General features: G+C 35.8%; 1 protein-coding gene across 2 annotated transcripts in view; it reads right to left on the bottom strand.

Moving 5' to 3' along the window:
* Window positions 1-19079, bottom strand: part of ITPR2 (inositol 1,4,5-trisphosphate receptor type 2) — a 487005-nt gene that overhangs the window by 72609 nt on the left and 395317 nt on the right. For both annotated transcript variants that reach the window (XM_042991994.1, XM_042991993.1), the window contains exons 49-51: window positions 15783-15958; window positions 7856-8020; window positions 4238-4433 (exon numbers count right to left, since the gene is read on the bottom strand). In XM_042991994.1, coding sequence (XP_042847928.1) covers window positions 4238-4433; window positions 7856-8020; window positions 15783-15958 — 537 coding nt within the window. The remainder of the gene's footprint in view (window positions 1-4237; window positions 4434-7855; window positions 8021-15782; window positions 15959-19079) is intronic.

A 19079-nucleotide genomic window follows, 5' to 3' on the forward strand; every position in this document is an offset into this window, starting at 1 on the left:
GGGGGGGTGGGGGGAATCTTTCTTTTCTCCCTTAGTTCCCAAGGATCCATCTGCTTGGCTTATCTCCCCAGCCAGAATGGAACAGAAAATGGTAAACTTCGTATCTGTGCGAAAGAAGCTTTATAAGAAATTTTTTTTTGTTGTTAGTAACAAATACAAAGTAAAGAGGTTCATACTTCTCAAACCGATTTTTCTTTTTTTAAAAAAATTTTAACATAATTTATTGTCAAATTGGTTTCCATACAACACCCAGTGCTCATCCCAACAGGTGCCTGCCTCAATGCCCATCACCCACTTTCTCCTCTCCCCCACCCCCCATAACCCTTGGTTTGTTCTCTGTATTTAAGTCTCTTGTGGTTTGCCTCCCTCCCTCTCTTCAAACCGATTTTTCAAACAGTCATCAAAGTCCGTGAGAAGGAGGGGCAGGAGTAAGTTCATTTGTATATACAAAGGATTGAAGAAATACTCAAGTGCATATCAGAGCAACATCACACCAAGTTATCCTGGTTCTCTGATGAGATGAGGGCAGAAGTGACAAACAGGAGCTGAAGTTAGGACACATGATTGGGGGACGGACCAGGCCTGGGGTTGCCTGCAACCCAAGCCTTGGAGCTGAGAAAGACAGAGTCCACTCAGGGAAGGGAGGTCACACATTCACCTCCACCTTTCCTTGCCCCTTGACTGGGGCAAGCTCCGGGGAAAGGGCAGGTGCACCATCTGGTGCTGGAGAGGGTTTCTGGTGGTCAGAGAAGGAGACAGATGGGGTTTCTGAATGTGTCCTGGTGGCCATTCTCTTACTTAATATTTATTGGCTCCATGCCAGGCTCTGAGGGCCCAGAGTCGAGGCCTCAGAGACCTGATAATTCGGGAATACCGAGAGGCAAAGACAGGATTACCCTTGAGTGGAGGAAGTAAAGTACAGTTAACGTAATGGAGTGCATTACGAGAGAGACGTGAATTCTAGGAACAAACAAACAAACAAACAGACAAACAAACAGAAAGCGTTTTGGAGAAGGATACATCTAAAGACATGGGATTCACACATAGAAAGATGGGGGGGGGGGGGTGGGCGGGATTCCTGGTGCAGTTTGTTATGACAAAAGGCACAGAGGCCAGCGAAGGCACAGACATGGGAGCAGAGTGACCTGAGCATCCAGGCTATTGTTTTAAACCAAACATCTCACAGCCAGTGCAGATCCCAGCAGTTTTTGAATCAATGAGACACCGAATCAATCAGAGGTTACAATGAATGAATTGGGCGGGAAGAAGGGGCTGCAGGTGGGGAAGCCACCTAAGAGGTTCCTAGTCTCCTGGGTGAGAGGAAATGAGGGTGGGAAGCCAGAGGGCAGCACTGAGAAGGGGGAAGAAAGAACACGTGAGAAACACTGTAATCTCTGCTTGTCAACAGATCCTTCTCTCCAACTCCTTGGGCTTTTCTAAGACATGGGCCCCCCTCAACCCCGTCAAGTGGCAGCTGCTTCCTCTGTGGAGCGCGGGGCCCCGCGTCTCAGAGGTAGGATCTGCGTTTTCCTAAATTCCCGATGCCATTTGCAAATTATCCATTCTCCACTCTCCTATGTGTCTGCAATGCTCTGCCGCAAGCTCTAGAACTCCCAACCTTCCCTCCTTGTTCCCACCTCCTGGCTTTCCCATGACTATTTCCTACCCCCTGAACAACTGCACATGTCTGCCCTCCAGATTTCACTTGCTACCTAGGCTGGTTATCCTCAATAAGCTTTACCTCAACTTTGGGAGCAAATAGTGTTTGGTACTTGAAAAAACAAACTTGATGCTATTTATCAATAGACAGATGGTGTTACAAATTAAATAATTAAAAATATTATGAAAATAAAGGCGCTTTCCTCAGGGCACAATATCATATTCACTCTCAGCCCTATGCAACAAACATTCTCAATCTATGAAGAGTCAAGAGTTTAACTTCTTGTATACTAGATTTTCATAGTATTTACAAATGCTTTCTCTTATTTAACAGTTTTTCATGTAAATATGCACATTTTTAAAAAAAATTTTTAACTTTTATTCACTTTTTGATAGAGACAGAGCATGAGTGGGGGAGGGGCAGAGAGAGAGGGAGACACAGAATCCGAAGCAGGCTCCAGGCCTCGACAGCACAGAGCCCGACGCAGGGCTCGACCTCACAGACAGTGAGATCATGGCCTGAGCCAAAGTCGGACTCTCAACTGACTGAGCCACCCAGGCACCCCTAAATATGAACATTTTTTAATAAAGATCTTGACATTTTAGGTCTAATGCTGCCTATTTTGTAAGAAAAAAGGAAAGATATTTTTATATTTCTTTAAAAAAAATTTTTATTTTCTGGGGCACCTGGGTGGCTCAGTCAGTTAGGATCCAACTTTGGCTCAGGTCATGATCTCACGGTTTGTGAGTTCAAGCCCCACGTAGGACTCTGTGCTGACAGCTCAGAGCCTGGAGCGTGATTTGGATTCTGTGTCTCCCTCTCTCTCTGCCCCTCCCCTGTTCATGCTCTGTATCTCTCTCAAAAATAAATAAACATTAAAAATTAGAAAAATAAAAATAAAAAATAAAAATAAAAAAATTTTTAACTTTTATTCATTTCTGAAAGACAGAGCATGAGTGGGGAGGGGCAGAGAGAGAGGGAGACACACAGAATGTGAAGCAGGCTCCAGGCTCTGAGCTGTCAGCACAGAGACTAACCCGGGGCTTGAACCCATAAACTGCGAGATCATGACCTGAGCTGAAGTCAGACACTTAACCAACTGAGCCACCGAGGTGCCCCTTTTTATATTTCTAAGGAAGAAATGTTCATAATGTCACTAACATCCTTTTTAATAACACAAAAATATTTATGACTAGAGTCAGAAAACAATAACTATTGTATACATTTGGATTCAGGGATTGTGATTGCTTCAGCTTCAGACTCTCCCTGTACTGAGTAACTCATTGTGATCATGCCTGGTAAATAAGAAATAATTAAAACCTGAAGATTTTTGTTTATGATTCACAGATAGTTTTGGGGGAGTTTGAGAGGCTACTTACAAATATGAGCCCTTTCTTTAAATATATATGCCTGTAAAATTCTGGAACAAGTAACATTTATGGGAGAACAGGAAAGACAGTAACAAAATATTTCACGTTCCTCTGAATAAAGATGAATACCTAGGTATGAAATTCAGTCTCCAGTTTAATAACTTTCTATCTATGTATATGACATTTCTATTCTGTGCTTTGATCACTTAGACTTAATAACAGATCTAAACATCACCTAATTATCCCATATTCTAAGCAAGAAACTACCATCTGTCATCAATTTAATAATCAAGAAATGTTTGTTAAAGGCAAGAAAGAATATTGTTTATAAGTCACCACTAATTATGTCATACCTTTAAATTTAATGGCTTGAGGGGAGAGTCATTTTGTGGTTTCCATTCTCTACAACTCATAGGCAGCAGAATCACCCAGAGAAACAAACAGCAAAGTGCAGAACTATGATTTGTATCCAGCAAAGCAGGAGAGGAGGAAAAAGAGTAACAAAGAAATTTAACCCAAACAACAAAAGGTAGGAAAGGGGGAAAAAAAGAAACCATTAGAAAGCATGATAAATAAAAATTCAAAGTAAGATGGAAAGAATAAGCCCTATCACCACAAGAATCACAGTAAGTCTAAGTGGATGATGTCTAACCAGTCAGAAAACAGAAATATTGTACAGAAATTGTGATAGCCACATACTGATGAATTGAGCTCCTTAATGACAGCATGTTGAGCATTTTTTCAATACCAAATTTCTTACTTCCTGATGGTTTCCAAATCAAAACATTTATCATTTTCAATTATTTAAGTATAATATGATGTACCGTGAGCAAACATATGTGGAATAATGGTTGTGAATGATGCTAGATGTTGTTCTTGGGGGGAGACAGGAAAAAAGAGGAAGAAAAGATTCCAAAGCCATTCTCCTACACTGAAGTTGTTGACTGTCTTCTGGAAAATAGTTAGCATTGTTGAAACTTTCTCACTGAAACTGAGCCCAGATGATGTTTCTTATATCAGGATTTCTCTATACACATTGGCGGCTAAAAAACCGCTGAGGAGTATTGGACATTCATGAGCTCTCAGTGAACAAGAACATGTTTTCAAGGAAACATTTCCTCCATTAGTGTTTATCTGTAATGCTCTTAAGCTGTGTACAAGTCATGTCTGCCACGAGAGGAAGCTCATTTGGTGGTAATAGCAATACCTGTAACGGGAGTTCTGTTTTTCAGCCTATCCACTTCCATTGTGAAGTCATCCTTCAGAAAAAGGAATCCAATAATGGAAAACAGGTAGACAAGGATGAGAGCCAGGACTGCAGTTAGAATAATGGAGCGGCCATTCCGTGTGACACTCTTTATGACATTGAGCAGAGTCTCTTCTCTGTACACCAAATCAAACAGCTACAAACACAAAACAAAACAAGAAAAAAATGCAATGGAGCAAAAGCTGAATAAACGTAAAGGTAACTATGGATACAAATGCAAGCCATTTTAGTTTGTCTGCGAAAAAATAACAATCTAAGTGATACCTTAAAGGTGCACCAAAATATGTGTTTCTTCTACAGTTGGAATGTATTAATAAACTGTTTTTCAATAAAGATAACTCTAACACGGCATATAATGTGCATATAATGTGTGTTGGTTTCATAACCAACATAACTTTAATTTTGTAAGATACAGAAATAGCATAGTGTCACATTTGAATTTAGAAAAATTATAATACTATACTTAACCAACTTAGTTACTTATTCCTTATTTTTAGTCTTACTGATGTTCTGCAGTTGCTTCTGGAATACGTAAAATGGCTAAGGTGAGAATGCTGAATTACATTTGCCTAAGTGATGAATCATTGACAGATTCATTAAATGTATTGTTTAATCGAAGGATTAGAGGAGAAACTACCAGAACAATTTGATGAGCCTGCTGCCATAGAAAAGATAGGAAATTTAAAAATATTTGAGGAATGGAAATGCATTTCCTGGCTACAGGGACATAACAAAGACAAAACCTATTATTTTAGTATGTACATTTGGAAACAGAAGTATAAGCAAAACTATAGGACACAATTTGTTAAATTTCCACTTCCTCTAATGGGTTATTATCCATTTTGTGTTTAGTAGTAGAGAATCTATGCACTGGTCAAGAACCTAGGTATGTGTTTGCTGTCTGGAGTCCACACCAAGAGCAATTTTATTTATTGCTCTATTATTAAGTTGAAATTATACATAAGCAAGTACATGTTATATTATCAAAAGCGGGTTAAAAGCAATAAATTAACATTCACTTAAAAAGGCATAAATATCTGTTTGGAAATGAATACTATTTTGGAAGTTGGAATAATTAAGGTTTGTCTCCTGCTCTCTGAGGGCACTGATTAGAATTTCTGAACTGGTTGAAATGATCCATTACCAGTGTCACAAATCCCTTTGGAAACACCAGGGCCTTGTTTATACTCTGTTTTGCTGAGTACTGAGGGTTATATACTTACTTTCCAATTTAATTCTAGTCTTGCAAATAATTGCCATAAAGATATTACCTTATTTGTTCACCTTAGGAAGTTGATATTTTATCATGATCATACATAAAAAAAAGTGTTTAAATATTTTGCTATCTGCTTATCTTCTGGAGGGAGCAGAAGCTTCCAGAAATAAAGTCAATGTTCCTCAGTACAGACAAAATTAACTAATGCAAATTCAACTTCCAAATTATCGACACTCTGACTTAACTTACTTAAGCATGTCATTGACATAAAGGAGATATTCCTTTACTTTAACTCAATAGTGGCTTAAAGAAAAGGTTTGGCAATGGACTCTAGGTCACTTCTGAATGGTTTCTAAAAGTTTATCACTTCCAGAAGCCCATGGGATGCTTACTAAAAATGCTTATTTCTGGGCCCCATTCCATTCCCATGGAATCAGAATCTTGGGAAGGCAAAAAAGGTATTGACATTGGGCAGGTTGATGGTTCTTTCTATTTATATCTGAAAGGAAAATGGCTTTTATTATTTTGGATAAAGTATTGGTATTTGTGGATGTAACTAGGAATACATATTCATGTATTTTTTAAAATACAATACATATTTTAAAAAATACTTAAATGCCATTTTGGCATCACGTCCATTATAATTTCCTTCTAGTACTCTAAACATCAAAATGGACAATATCCTTGGGGTGCCTGGGTGGCCTAGTCAGTTAAGTGTCTGACTCTCGATTTTGCCCAGGTCATGATCTCATAGTTTGTGAGATAGAGCCCCACATGGGATTCTCACTCTCTCCCTCTCTCTCTGCCTCTCTCTTGCTCTCACTCTCGTTCTCTAAATAAATAAATAATAAATAAATAAACAAACTTTTAAAAATGGATAATATCGTTTTCACAAACAACCCGGTGAAAACAAATTAGCATCAGTATTGTAAGATTTGAAAGATAAAACACAAGAAGAAAATACAACTGGAAAATGAGGTTAAGTAACGTAAATTAAAAGTAACATTACTATCAATAGCTAATATAATAATTCAAATACACCTTCATTTTGCCAAATGCCTTTTCTTGGAAAACATAAAGATTTACATACATCATTTCACATGTTTTTTTAATATTATCTCTTTAATGAATCTTGATAGTACGAGTCTATCATCCTCTCCCTATCGATTTTATAGACGAGAAGGGTTGAAGCACAAAAACATTACAGAATGTTTGTTATATATCACAGTCCGGTAAAAGTGCTGAGTATAATAAGACTTTATATATCACAGGCATGTTTTAAAAAGTGGATTCTTTATGGAAAATTAGAGCAGAAAGGGAATTCATTTGGATCCCTGGAACAGAAAAAAAAATCTACTTTTGACTGTTGAATAATCTAACTTAACTAGCTAGAAGATAGTTGTGTATCACGGGGGCTCTTTGAGAGTAAATAGAAAATTTGCCTCTTTTCAGTCTTCCTACATGGGTTTGCTAGAAAACAGGAAAGCAGTAGGCAATGGATTTGTTCCTCATGACCCAAGCAAACAGGGCCATCGTAATGTTTTTAGATCTTTACCTTAGGTTTCAGGAATTATTTTACTGGCTAGTGCTCTCCACTGCATGCCAGCCATGGGTGGGAGATATAAATAAATTTCTCCCATGACATCGTGATATTAACCTGGTAGTGTTTTAGGTTTCAAAATATTACCACATATTTATACTGTCTCCTCTCCTAGTTTATGGCTATCAAAGAGTCTATATATAGGAAGTAAAATGGATAACGTGAAAAACAAAAAACAGACCTCTAGAAGAAATCTGCAAATCCATTTAATGAGTTAGATACATGGAGATAAGCTTAGCAACAATGACACATTAAATCTGAAATGAAGACTTAAAACAACTCACTATGTTTTTTTTTTACTAGGTTGGCAGTTTCTCCCTCATTTTATGTATACGCCATTCTAAAGTCACAATAATATTTGTTGTTGTAAACAAAATGCAATGATTCCAGTACTATGAAAATACATCCCCATACTTTCCCCCTACACTCTGTTCGAGACTCTCTAAATGTAAAGCGAAGTAAGGATTTGGCCGAAACCAAAAGCAGCTGCTATATGAAGCCTGGGTCAAGAGGTGGGGTCGTTAGTGACTTCTCAGAGAGGAAATAAAGAATTCCACCACCTATGTGGTTTCTCAGAGGAAAAGATTAAAAATAATAATAATTCACACTTTTCCTAGGAAATTCTAAAAATAACATAATTTGTCCTAAATGTCAGGCCCTGCTTTAAAAAAAAAAAAATCAAAGGAAGAGGCAGCATTGTGTATTTTTTCAGCATTGATTGTCCACACGGAGAAGTACTCACCAGGAAGCTATAGAAGAATTCATGGACAAAGAGGCCCAGCATGCAAACCAGGACATATGCCACGTGGTAGAGAAAGGCCATATCCAGGATGACCGCTCGGTAGCCTCGGGTGAAAGTGCCACGATTTCCCACAAAACTCACCAGAAACACTATTTTATTACAAAGCTACAGGGAGGAAAAGATTAGATTTTACTGTCTTATTTATCTGGAAACTCACAAAAATAACAGTCATTGGCAAAACCTATTATTCACGAGTTCTGTGGTTTTCTTTTCTCATTTTTTTATTTGGTGATTTTTCAGCACTGCTTACAAATCTGCATGTAAACGTAATACACACAAAAGTTGTATTGTCTGCAGTTCCAGGGAAAATGAGAATGATGAAGAGCCCCAGCTGGACAATCGAGGCAGACCTGAATTTAAACCCTGGCTGTCTCACCCCTGTCGCACCCTGGTCATGCAGCTGCAGGCCTGGACTGTTTCTTCGGAAGAATTGGAGTAAAGGAACTCCCACCGCATAGACCTCTTCAGAGTATTAAACAATTCATAATACATTTGAAACACTTAGTACAATGATGCTTTAAATACTACTCATCATATTTTCCATATTAAAAATAATATATGTAATATTTTTATTATATTGGGTATGTAACAGAAAAGTATCTTCTCTGAAAATATCCAGAAAAGATCTATCCTTGATTTTTTTAGCCTAGACTTTCTCTACTGAATATTATTTTTAAAAAGCAAGCCATTAAAGGTGATTCTTGAATTTAATTTAAATACATGAAAATATGAATATACTTATGCAGTTAGGTTAAAATAAATATAATGTATGCATATATTTTCTAAGCTCCATGTGAAGTAATTATTCATTAGATATTTTGGAGTGTTTATTATGCTTGGTGCTATGTATTTGTGTTTAAACTATTTAAAATTGTCTTTTGTGGTGTAACTTTGGAATATAGAAATTTACACTGAGATTCTTTGGCAATAACAGTGATCTGTGCGGTGACTTCCAAAGAACACAGTTATCGTAAACTTAGTGTCATATATTTGGTTCTGGAGTCACTACTTTATTTATAAACTAAAGAGACAATTCTGCCTCTTAGTCGTCATGGAAAGAATTATAGATTTCAAATTTCAGTTCTTCCAAATTTTTTCCTGAGTTCTTCAAGTTATCTGATGGCACCATATTTGTCTTTCTAGTCCAAACTTAAGTGAGGGAAAACACGTTGCTTTTTGCAACATTGTTGACTTTAGCTATATTATATATTTAAAAAATTGCCTTATGGAATGATTTAAAATAACATAAGAAGGAGCATAACACTTTGAGGCAGAAGTGAAATTTAAGAGATGGGAAAAACCTTTTCCTTCAACTTTCTGAAGTCCAAATCAATACAGACAAAATGAGAAATGTGTTAACAGTCAAACTGAATCAATAGCATAGAAGTTCAACCTTCCCTAAAATTTCACCATGCTAATTAACTATCTTTTCAATAATCAGTATTATCAGTTCTTCCATCGTCTTTTTGAGAACTTGAATAATGTCAAGCAGAAAGTTGTACTTCATTATTTTAGTATTTCATCATCAGATATTTATTATTAAGCATTGTTACAGTATAATGGATGTCTTTATGATTATTATCCAAGAGTAAGTTTAATATTATAAAAAGTCATCATTTAAAAACTCAGGAAATATATACAAATATATACAGGAAATATATACAAGGTGTTCAGATAAGTGTCCTATTTGACAATAAACAACCATGAAGATGGTGAAATACAGAATGTCTAGGTGAAGCAATATTCAATGTTTTACTCTTTAAATTGTTTTGAATGGCTATTTAAGTTCAAATTATTTGCCTTGATTCACCCACTATAGTTTATCAATACAAAAAAGAAATAATAAGTTCTGTAAAAAATAAAGTTAAAACCTGGAATTATGACTTTTCAGAAGGGTGGATATGTTCAAGACAAATTGTTCATGTGTTGTTTCCTGATCTTTACTTCCCTAAACTGGATCATTAAAAAATGATTCAGGAAAACTATTTATAAATCTATACACTGAGGAAAAACAATACATTGAATTCAAGTTCTCAAAGCGATACACTTCAGTTCTCAAATAATGCAAAAGCCTTATTTCTGCCTAAAAAAGCCACTGCTACTTTTGCATGAAAAATAAAGGTTTGCCTTCTTTGTTTACAGGTTGATTTTTATTTTCCTCGAACTTTGATCTAGAGCTTGGTGTTGATGGATATGTCCCTGTTCTCTTGACTACATCTCATACTAGAGTGGAGTTGATATTGGCAGTGACATCCATCTATTTCTGTGGAGATCAGAAGGAAGGAAATTGTCCTTTGTTCATACCAAGGAGAAATAAGTATGAGAATAAGTGATGTGGGTAGGAAAAAAGTTGAACTCTGTTTTTTCCTGCACCGTGACCCTGAAATGTATACATTGTTTTTATAGAGCATTTCCATGAAAGTTGGGAATATTTATAGTAACGAAGAAATTACAAAACTTATTCTCCCTTTTCATGCCATGACTCGCTTGATGTTGTCTAACTAGTCCTTCATTTGTCAATACTGTTACCTAGGCAATCTTCGTTTCTGAGGCAAGGGTCTGTGTGGGCAATGATAAATAGAGGGAGTGGGAACTTGACAAGGTGGTTAAAAGACCAGCCCCTTCTGAATTGGTGCTGAGAAGAGTCTTGAAGCAGCATACTAATAATCTAAATGACCACAACTGTCCCACATATTTTTAACATTTTCCATCTATTCTTCAAAATTGCCTTTCACTGTACATTTTGTTGAGGATGAGGTGACTCGGGTGATGGTGGGGGAAAAGCAGGCAGTCGGGTAGGGAAACAGCATCAATGTAAGCTTTCTGTGTGGCCTTTTGAAAAATGATTTACCAATAGGTTTTCTAAAAGCAAAAACAAAATTAATGTCCATTTGTTAATTAATGTAGAGTGAATCAAGTTCATTAATTTTAATTGGGTAAATTAATTATATAGTACAGTACTGTTTTCATATATGCTTCATAATTCACTGATATGTCTTTACAGGACTTTTAACAGTGCAGCAGAATAGAAAGACACTGGACTAGAAGTTGGACCATCTGGGTTCCATTCTTGGCTCTGCCACCAGTTGCTTTAGTAAATCTTCCTGGTCTCTGTCGGATTCTGTATACTCATTTCTAAAATGAAATGCCTGGAAGTGAATAATCCTTAAGGTGCCTCAACGGTCTAGAATTCTATGGGATGTCCTTTAAATTTTACTGTTCTATGTGATTACAGAAATTTATAGCTGCCTTTATCTTATCCTTTTTGTCTTATTTGGTTCTATGTCCCTGATCAGGAATTCTATCCCCATGTTACGTTGTGCCTAGGGGAAAACAATAACCTATTTTCCAGGAATAAACTATAGCGTCCCCCCACCCCCACTGAAAAAGGCCATCTAGTATTTATTGAAAAGTAAAATTGAATTTATTGAACTACACATTAACTACATTACTATATTGTCATCAACCATCATCCTTACTAAAACTGATGCGATTTGATTCAAAACTCTCCATTTCAATGGTGTTACAAAAAATCTCCATTTCAGTAGTGTTACATCTTACACAGGATACGGTTGTATGGTCAAAGCATAGGAAAATCTTCAGGTAGTCAATATCACCCTGGAAATCTTTTAAATTGCTGACAAAACAGTATCATAAACAAGGGTGGTGTAAACTATACTGTCTTTTAATAAATTCAACACATGCTAGTCCTTCCTCCAGCAACTGAAGCAGTTTTCTACTACTACAACTGAATATCAGAATTAGTTATGAGCATTTAGTGACCATATTATATGAAACACAGGCTGTGTGTGTGTGTGTGTGTGTGTGTGTGTGAGAGAGAGAGAGAGAGAGAGAGAGACAGAGACAGAGACAGAGAGAGAATGCTTTGACTCAGAATATATAATTGAATTTGTATATGTTAAGTGAACATATGGTGGGCTCAACATTATAGCAGTAACATGAGCCCTACCAGGAAACTATCTGCAGGTAAGTAACTAAGGGCATGACACTACTAAATTTGAACACTGTGGCTTATTGCTAATAGACAGCTATCTGCTAAACTCCACCTGTCTCTCCTGTCTGCAAAATGGCAAGACCAAGTTTCGGCAGAAGGAAACACTTTCACCTTGCAAATAACTGTAGAAAGGCAAATAATTTACAAGTGCCCTAAATAAATTACACATTTCCAGGCACTACTACAGAAGAAAATAACATTGTACATAAGAGTATTTAGAAGATATTAAAAGATCTTACACAGGTATTTACTGCATTATTAGAAAAAAATATCTAAAAATGTAAATAATAAAAATTAGTGGAATGGTTAAATACATTATATAGCATCCATATGACTGGGAATATTATCATTATTAGTGGTATAGAAATATTAGGTGATCCAAAATTTATAAAATGTGTGTTTATATTTACCAAAACAATATGTTAATTTCCATTACAACGTAGACAATGAGAAGTAAACTGTACTGGGTTAGAAGGTATGCGTTTTAAGAGAAAAACACCTGAATATTTTGAAACATCTTAAACATTGAGAGAACCCTTGTGACAAGACAGAGAAATTAGTTGCAATCTAAACAAAACTTTGATTTTAGAAATGAGTGAAGATGATAAAAATGGAGCATCATAATAAACAGAAACTGATAATATTAAATGCTCAGAACAGACATTGAGGTTTTTCCTTCCACTTGTTTCCTGTTCCAGAAAAGTGACTGTCTACATTTGCTTAACATTATGAAAGACACTGAGTCAGAAACAAATAACTCTCTGTGAACCGAAACACAATAACTTTTACGATTATGGTACCAATGTTTTACAATTAAATAGCACCTCACATATTAGGAGCTTGATAAATGGCAGCCTTTTTTGGTATTATAGCATCACTGTTACTGCCCTGTTCTAAATCTTCACACTCAGCTTTTCAACAAGTGGTGGGTGAAGACTAAGCTTTAATATCTTCATTTCACCGATGAGAAAAATTACACTCAGAGGCTTGATCTGCCTATCTCGAATTCTGATTCTCCTTAAGGAATAACTGTCAGGTAGATACTTGCTTTTGTTTCTCCCTACTTCTGATACTTATAATTTTAGCACTTCTAGTTTTACCTGTTACACAATGCAAACTTTTAAGTTCCAATTAAGTAAATAAATATATTAAATCCTAAGTTACAAAATAGGGCTGATTAATGTTTGAATTTTTTTCCTGCCTCCTGGGAAATGGTAAAGCACAGGAAGAAGCCTGTTATGTTAAAAGTTAAGGTGAATGATTATTGGCTAAAACATTTTATTAATCTGTACAATATCAAAACTATACATAAAACTTCTATCAATATTATCAAAATCACAATTATTCTATCCAGTTTGTTTGTTTCAAATTAAAGTTGATTATTTTCTTTGTCAAAATACCCTGAACTACCAAATTATAATGGGGGTGTGCAAATGGATTTTTTATGCTGTGAGAAATAGAAGAGTACTCACAGATTCATACAGTTAATAAGAAAGATACATTTCCATGTATTTTCTCCCCATGAAGAAATTAAAGTACAATACTTGCCTCTTAGATGAATTTTCATTTCCTGTAATGAAACTATTCTCACCAAACCTTAGGCAGAAATCATCTTTTTAACCTGTCCCCAAGGGGGAAAGGAAAAATAATTCCAAATGTTTTTGGTTTCCACAATAGACATTAAAATGTTTTTCCTTATCTCTTTATATGTTCTTGAAGCTTCTGTATGGAAAGAACCACATTCTCCACTTCTTGGTGTTTTCAATGTCTATCAGATAACAGAGGCCCAATAAATGCTTGTTTTTTTCTGGCCCAACTCTAGCTAGCTATTATTTCAACTTATCAAACTTAGATTCTCTTTCTTGAATTAATGTCTTATTGAAGACCAGCTGCCATTTTATGAATATTATTTGCTTCTTCAAATAATCTGGCTCAAAATTGAATGTATTTTTTTAAAATAATAAGCCAGACTTCCTTAATTCAAGTTTTCTAATAGATTTAGAAAATTTTATTTTATTTTTTAATTTTTTTAATGTTTATTTATTTTTGAGAGAGAAAGACAGAGCACGAGTGGGGAAGGGGCAGAGAGAGAGAGAGGGAGACACAGAATCCAAAGCAGGCTCCAGGCTCTGAGCTGTCAGCAGAGAGCCCGACGTGGGGCTCGAACTTGGAAATGGCGAGATCATGACCTGAGCCAAAGTCGGTCGCTTAACTGACTGAGCCACCCAAGCACCCCAATTTAGAAAATTTTAGATAAATCCATGAAGATTCTTCAATTAGCTTGGTTGGCAATATTGCAAAATTAGCTTATTTTCAAAACATTCAAAGTACAAGTTCAGTTCAAGTAAATAATTTTTGAATGTTTAAGTAGTAGGCATGAAGTGGGAGAAAAATGGAGTTGGGAATGAGGAGGGCAGGATTATACCATGAACATAACAACCCCTGCCCTCAAAAAGCTTAGGAATCGTATATTTGGTACTTGACAGAATTCTTCACTGATAGATCTCTTTGCATGTACAGTAAACTTCCCTTTATTGACAGTGATTGAGGAATAACTGGTAATTTGGTTGCCTGAATGTTCTAACTGGGACCTGTCATATATACCATGTTGAACCTTCAAAGAAGTGTAATATGCTAATGGACAGAAACACAGACTTGGTCATTCTATCTCAGCTTTATAATTCTCAAAAGTTTGGTTGACTATTTCATTTGTTCATTCTCAGTAAATACTTGCCATGTATTTTATGTACAAGGCACTGTAAATGTAGAAGAATACAAAGATAATTTTTCACTCATTCATTCACTCACTCATTAGTTAATTCATTAAAGAAATATTTGTTAGTACCAATGACAATCCAAGACACTGAATGGTCAATCATTATCCATAAGAAATGTATAATGTAGTAGGGGAGATAAGTCATTTATGCAGATACCAGAATATAGGACATTATGTTAGAAACACAGTACAAGATATAGACAGTGCTTCAGGTATTCAGCAGACATATTAGCAATATACTAATTGAACATTTTTTCTTTCATTGACCTGAGGATTTGCCCTTTTCTTAATATTCCTTTATGGATATACCATGTAGAAAGCTGTCTAATCCCTTTAAAATTTTATCTCTTGAGTACAATTATTGCTATTTGTATATGCTAATATATACATATATAATATATATGCTAATGTATACAATAATATGCTAATAATTGTATACATTAATGCTATACATTATTGCTATACAATAATAATGCTATACATATTGCTATACAATGGTACTCTGGCTTACTTATTTTAAACCTACCTAACAGAGGTTTGAAATGTGCTCCTTTGTTCTAATATTTTAAAATTTAGTGAAAAAAATATTAATTTCATCTATGTCTTTCACAAGTTTATAGGTTTTGTTCACATAAAAAGAGACCAATTTCGTATTTTCTCATATAGCAATCCTTTTTTCTTTGATCATTTTATAAAAGGTACTTACTTCTAAAATTCTACCAAATATAATTTAATCTTTCTTGGGTGGTTTAGAAGTCACTTTAGGATGTTAACAGTGGCTCAGAAGCATTTTTGTCAATAGCTTTGGGTATAGAAGGCATTAAAACTGGATTGGATTAAATTGATTGCAGAACTGGGTCACACCTCAAATGCCACCTTCTTAAATATATCAAATTTTTACTTGTCATTTTTTTCTCCTCAAAATTAAGAATGTACAAATTAAACTCTCATTAATTTGGATTCACAACACATAAGAATTTACTATGCATACCTGAGTTAAAATATATAGTTACACTTTTATAGTTAGTACATTTTTAATTAATTTATAATAGGACAAAGCTAAGTAAAGTACTTACATTAGCTGCACCAAGAAGTATTAATGTAGGCCCAAGACCTATTGTATATATTGATCTGAGCATTACTGACACAAGAAATGGCCGAATACCCACAGGCTTGGAGAAGAAAAATAGCATCGATGTGCAGATTGCAACTGCTATCCAAAGTAGAACTGAGAACAACGGGGAAAGCGTACCTGTAAAATGTGGAAGAAGTTTATTTTTACTGAGGACAAAAGTAGAAAATGTAAAACTCTTTGCCACTCCACCTTATATAACAATAGCAAGTCAAGCCATAAGACACTGAATTTCATAACAACCCACTCTACACACTATATATTTAGAGGCAATGTCTCTGAACACATCCCTCATTATTACATTTCCAGAAAGTTTGTGGTTATTTTCAGGATGTTTAAATACTCCCTAGTTAATGTTCCTTCCATTAAGTCGGAGAATTGTTCATCTTTCTCTCCTATGAGAGTTATCGGTTAAATATTTCTTCTGCTAGATGTAGCTCACTTGGGAACCTTAATTCAAAATTTAGGATTAATGACTATTAAGTGTGCAGCTACATCATATGAAACCAAGTATTTTTTTCACTGAACTCATACCTTGCTTTCTTCTATTGTTATGAAGCTTCTATATTATAGATTCTTCTAAAGAATTCAGAATGTAAAATATCCAGTCTTTAGCGGCACCTGGGTGGCTGAGTCGGTTAAGCATCCAACTTCAGCTCAGATCATAATCTCATGGTTCGTGGGTTTGAGCCCCGTGTCGGGGTCTGTGCTGACAGCTCAGAGCCTGGCGCCTGCTTCAGATTCTGTGTCTCCCTCTTTCTCTGCCCCTCCCCTGCTCACACTCTCTCTTTCAAAAAATAAATAAACATTAAAAAAAAAAAAGAATGTAAAATATCCAGTCTTTAATAAAATAGACATAAGCTTTAGCTGTTAACACATACATGTGTATATATGTGTACGAATGTGTATATGTGTGTTTGAATGTATGTTCTGAGATGCAACTCAAGTTCTAAAAAGATGGTGAGCTATTTAAAGCCTCAGAAAACAAAAGTGGCCAAACACTTAAAAAAATGAACGCCATTACAAACAAAATTTCTTTAGAAATTACCCAAAACAAGTTTAAAAAATATATTTCCTTTCTAAAAAAGTATAATTCATTGATATTTGTACTCACTATGTGGATTTGAGGAATCCCTGGGTGAAGGTTGGGGGTGCTGGATTTGCAGAAGTAAAGTAAGGGGCCACATTCTTGGGCTGATTAGATCAGCTGTAGGACCTCAAACACGGGTCTATTGGCTAATGAAGTCACAGGAGAAACAACAAAATGGAGATTTTCCACTAGTTATTTCTTTTGGCCAGTTTCATTATTTATAAAATTCACTTCTGCATGCAAAACACCACAAATGCTTTGGTGTGTAGAGTTTCTGTATTATCACTGACACCCTGGGATTATTTGAATTCCTTCAATGAATTCTGTGTAAGCCTTTAGTTCATAGTGAGTGCTAATAGATCAAAAATAGGTAGGGAGAGTCTGTTAGACATTAAAAAACAAAACAAAACAAGTCAGGAAGTAAACAGCATTAGCTGTTTTTTTTTTTTTCAGTGTTTATTATTATCATGTTGCCTCAAACAAACAGTGATGAAAGAAATTTGGGAAGAGAGAACTGATCTAAGTTCCTCACCATATTTATGATCTGATTACATGACTTTGAAGATGGGGAAAGAAGAGGGGATACAATTCTCTGGAAGTTAGCCTAATTCCCATCTTCTGGCAATGCTAACAAAATGGGTACCCAATTCATGTTTATTATTATGTTGGCTGATTCACACTTTATGTCTACCAAAACATAGCCTGACCACCAACAACCCTAGCTTCACAGATCTCAAAGATCCATGGAGACCATAGTGCCTTCAACTTTCTCTCATTCTTATTTGGACTCTGTCAGAATGTTAGCTTTGTAAGAGTGATCTCTGGGCCTATCACAAATGTGGCATGCAGCAATGAGTAAATATTCATTGATTAAATGAATAAACAAAAACATAATCTGTGAGCTCATTTTGAGTCCATAACTAAGTCTCTGGTTAAAAATTTGCTAGTTGTGGAGCTTCACTCTTAAGTTTACTAAAACTGCCAACATCTATGTTCATTTAACAACTTTCAGCTAGTCACTGGACTCTTCAGTATAATTCACAAGCAGTGGCTTGGTGCAACATTCTTATTTTATTTTATTATTTTTAAATTTTTATTTATTTATTTTTGAGAGAGAGAGAGAGAGAGAGAGAGGCAGAGAGAGGGAGACAGACAATCCCAAGCAGGCTCCACATTGTTAGTGCAGAGCCCAAACCAGGGCTTAAATTCATGAACCATGACATCATGACCTGAGCAGAAATCAATAGTCGGACGCTTAACTGAGCCACGCAGGCACCCCATGACATTCTTATTTTAAAAATCCTAGTGTTGACACTAATAGTTACACTGCTCATTGTTATTTATGCCTGATAGGCTAAACACATCTTGACTATTCTTTCCTAGACAGTATCTGGCATGCCAAGATTTCCCCTAGATTAAATAAGAAAGTATTGTGTGTGTTTTTTTAAGTTTGTTTGTTTTTTTGTTTGTTTGTTTTGAGAGAGAGACAGCAAGAGCAAGAAGCACATGCCCATGAGTGGGAGAGGGGAAGAGACAGAGGAAGAGAGAGAATCCCAAGCAGGCTCCACGCTGTCAGCATGAACCCAATGCAGGGCCTCGATCCCACAAACCAAACTGTGAGATCATGACCTAAGCCCAAATCAAGAGTCAACATTTAATTGCCTGAGCCACCCAGGAGCCCTGATTAAACAAGAAATTGTAACCATGCACTTAAAACTGGACATTTGACCACCAAAAGACTGCTAGAACTGATACATGAATTCCACAAAGTTGCAGGGTGCAAAATCAACAAACAGATATGAGTTGCATTTTTATATACCAATAATGAAGCAACAGAATGAGAAAGAAACTGATCCCATTCACAACGGCACCAAGAGGCATAAAATACCTAGGAATAAACCTAACCAAAGATGCAAAAGATCTGTATGTTGAAAACTATAGAAAGTTTATGAAGGAAATTGAAGAAGATACAAAGAAATGGAAAAACATTCCATGCTCATGGATTGGAAGAATAAATATTGTTAAAATGTCAATACTACCCAAAGCAATCTACACACTCAATGCAATCGCAATCAAAATTGCAACAGCATTCTTCTCGAAGCTAGAACAAGCAATTCTAAAATTTGTATGGAACCACAAAAGACACCGAAT

This window comes from Panthera tigris, chromosome B4, assembly GCF_018350195.1.
Source record: "Panthera tigris isolate Pti1 chromosome B4, P.tigris_Pti1_mat1.1, whole genome shotgun sequence".
NCBI lineage: Eukaryota > Metazoa > Chordata > Mammalia > Carnivora > Felidae > Panthera > Panthera tigris.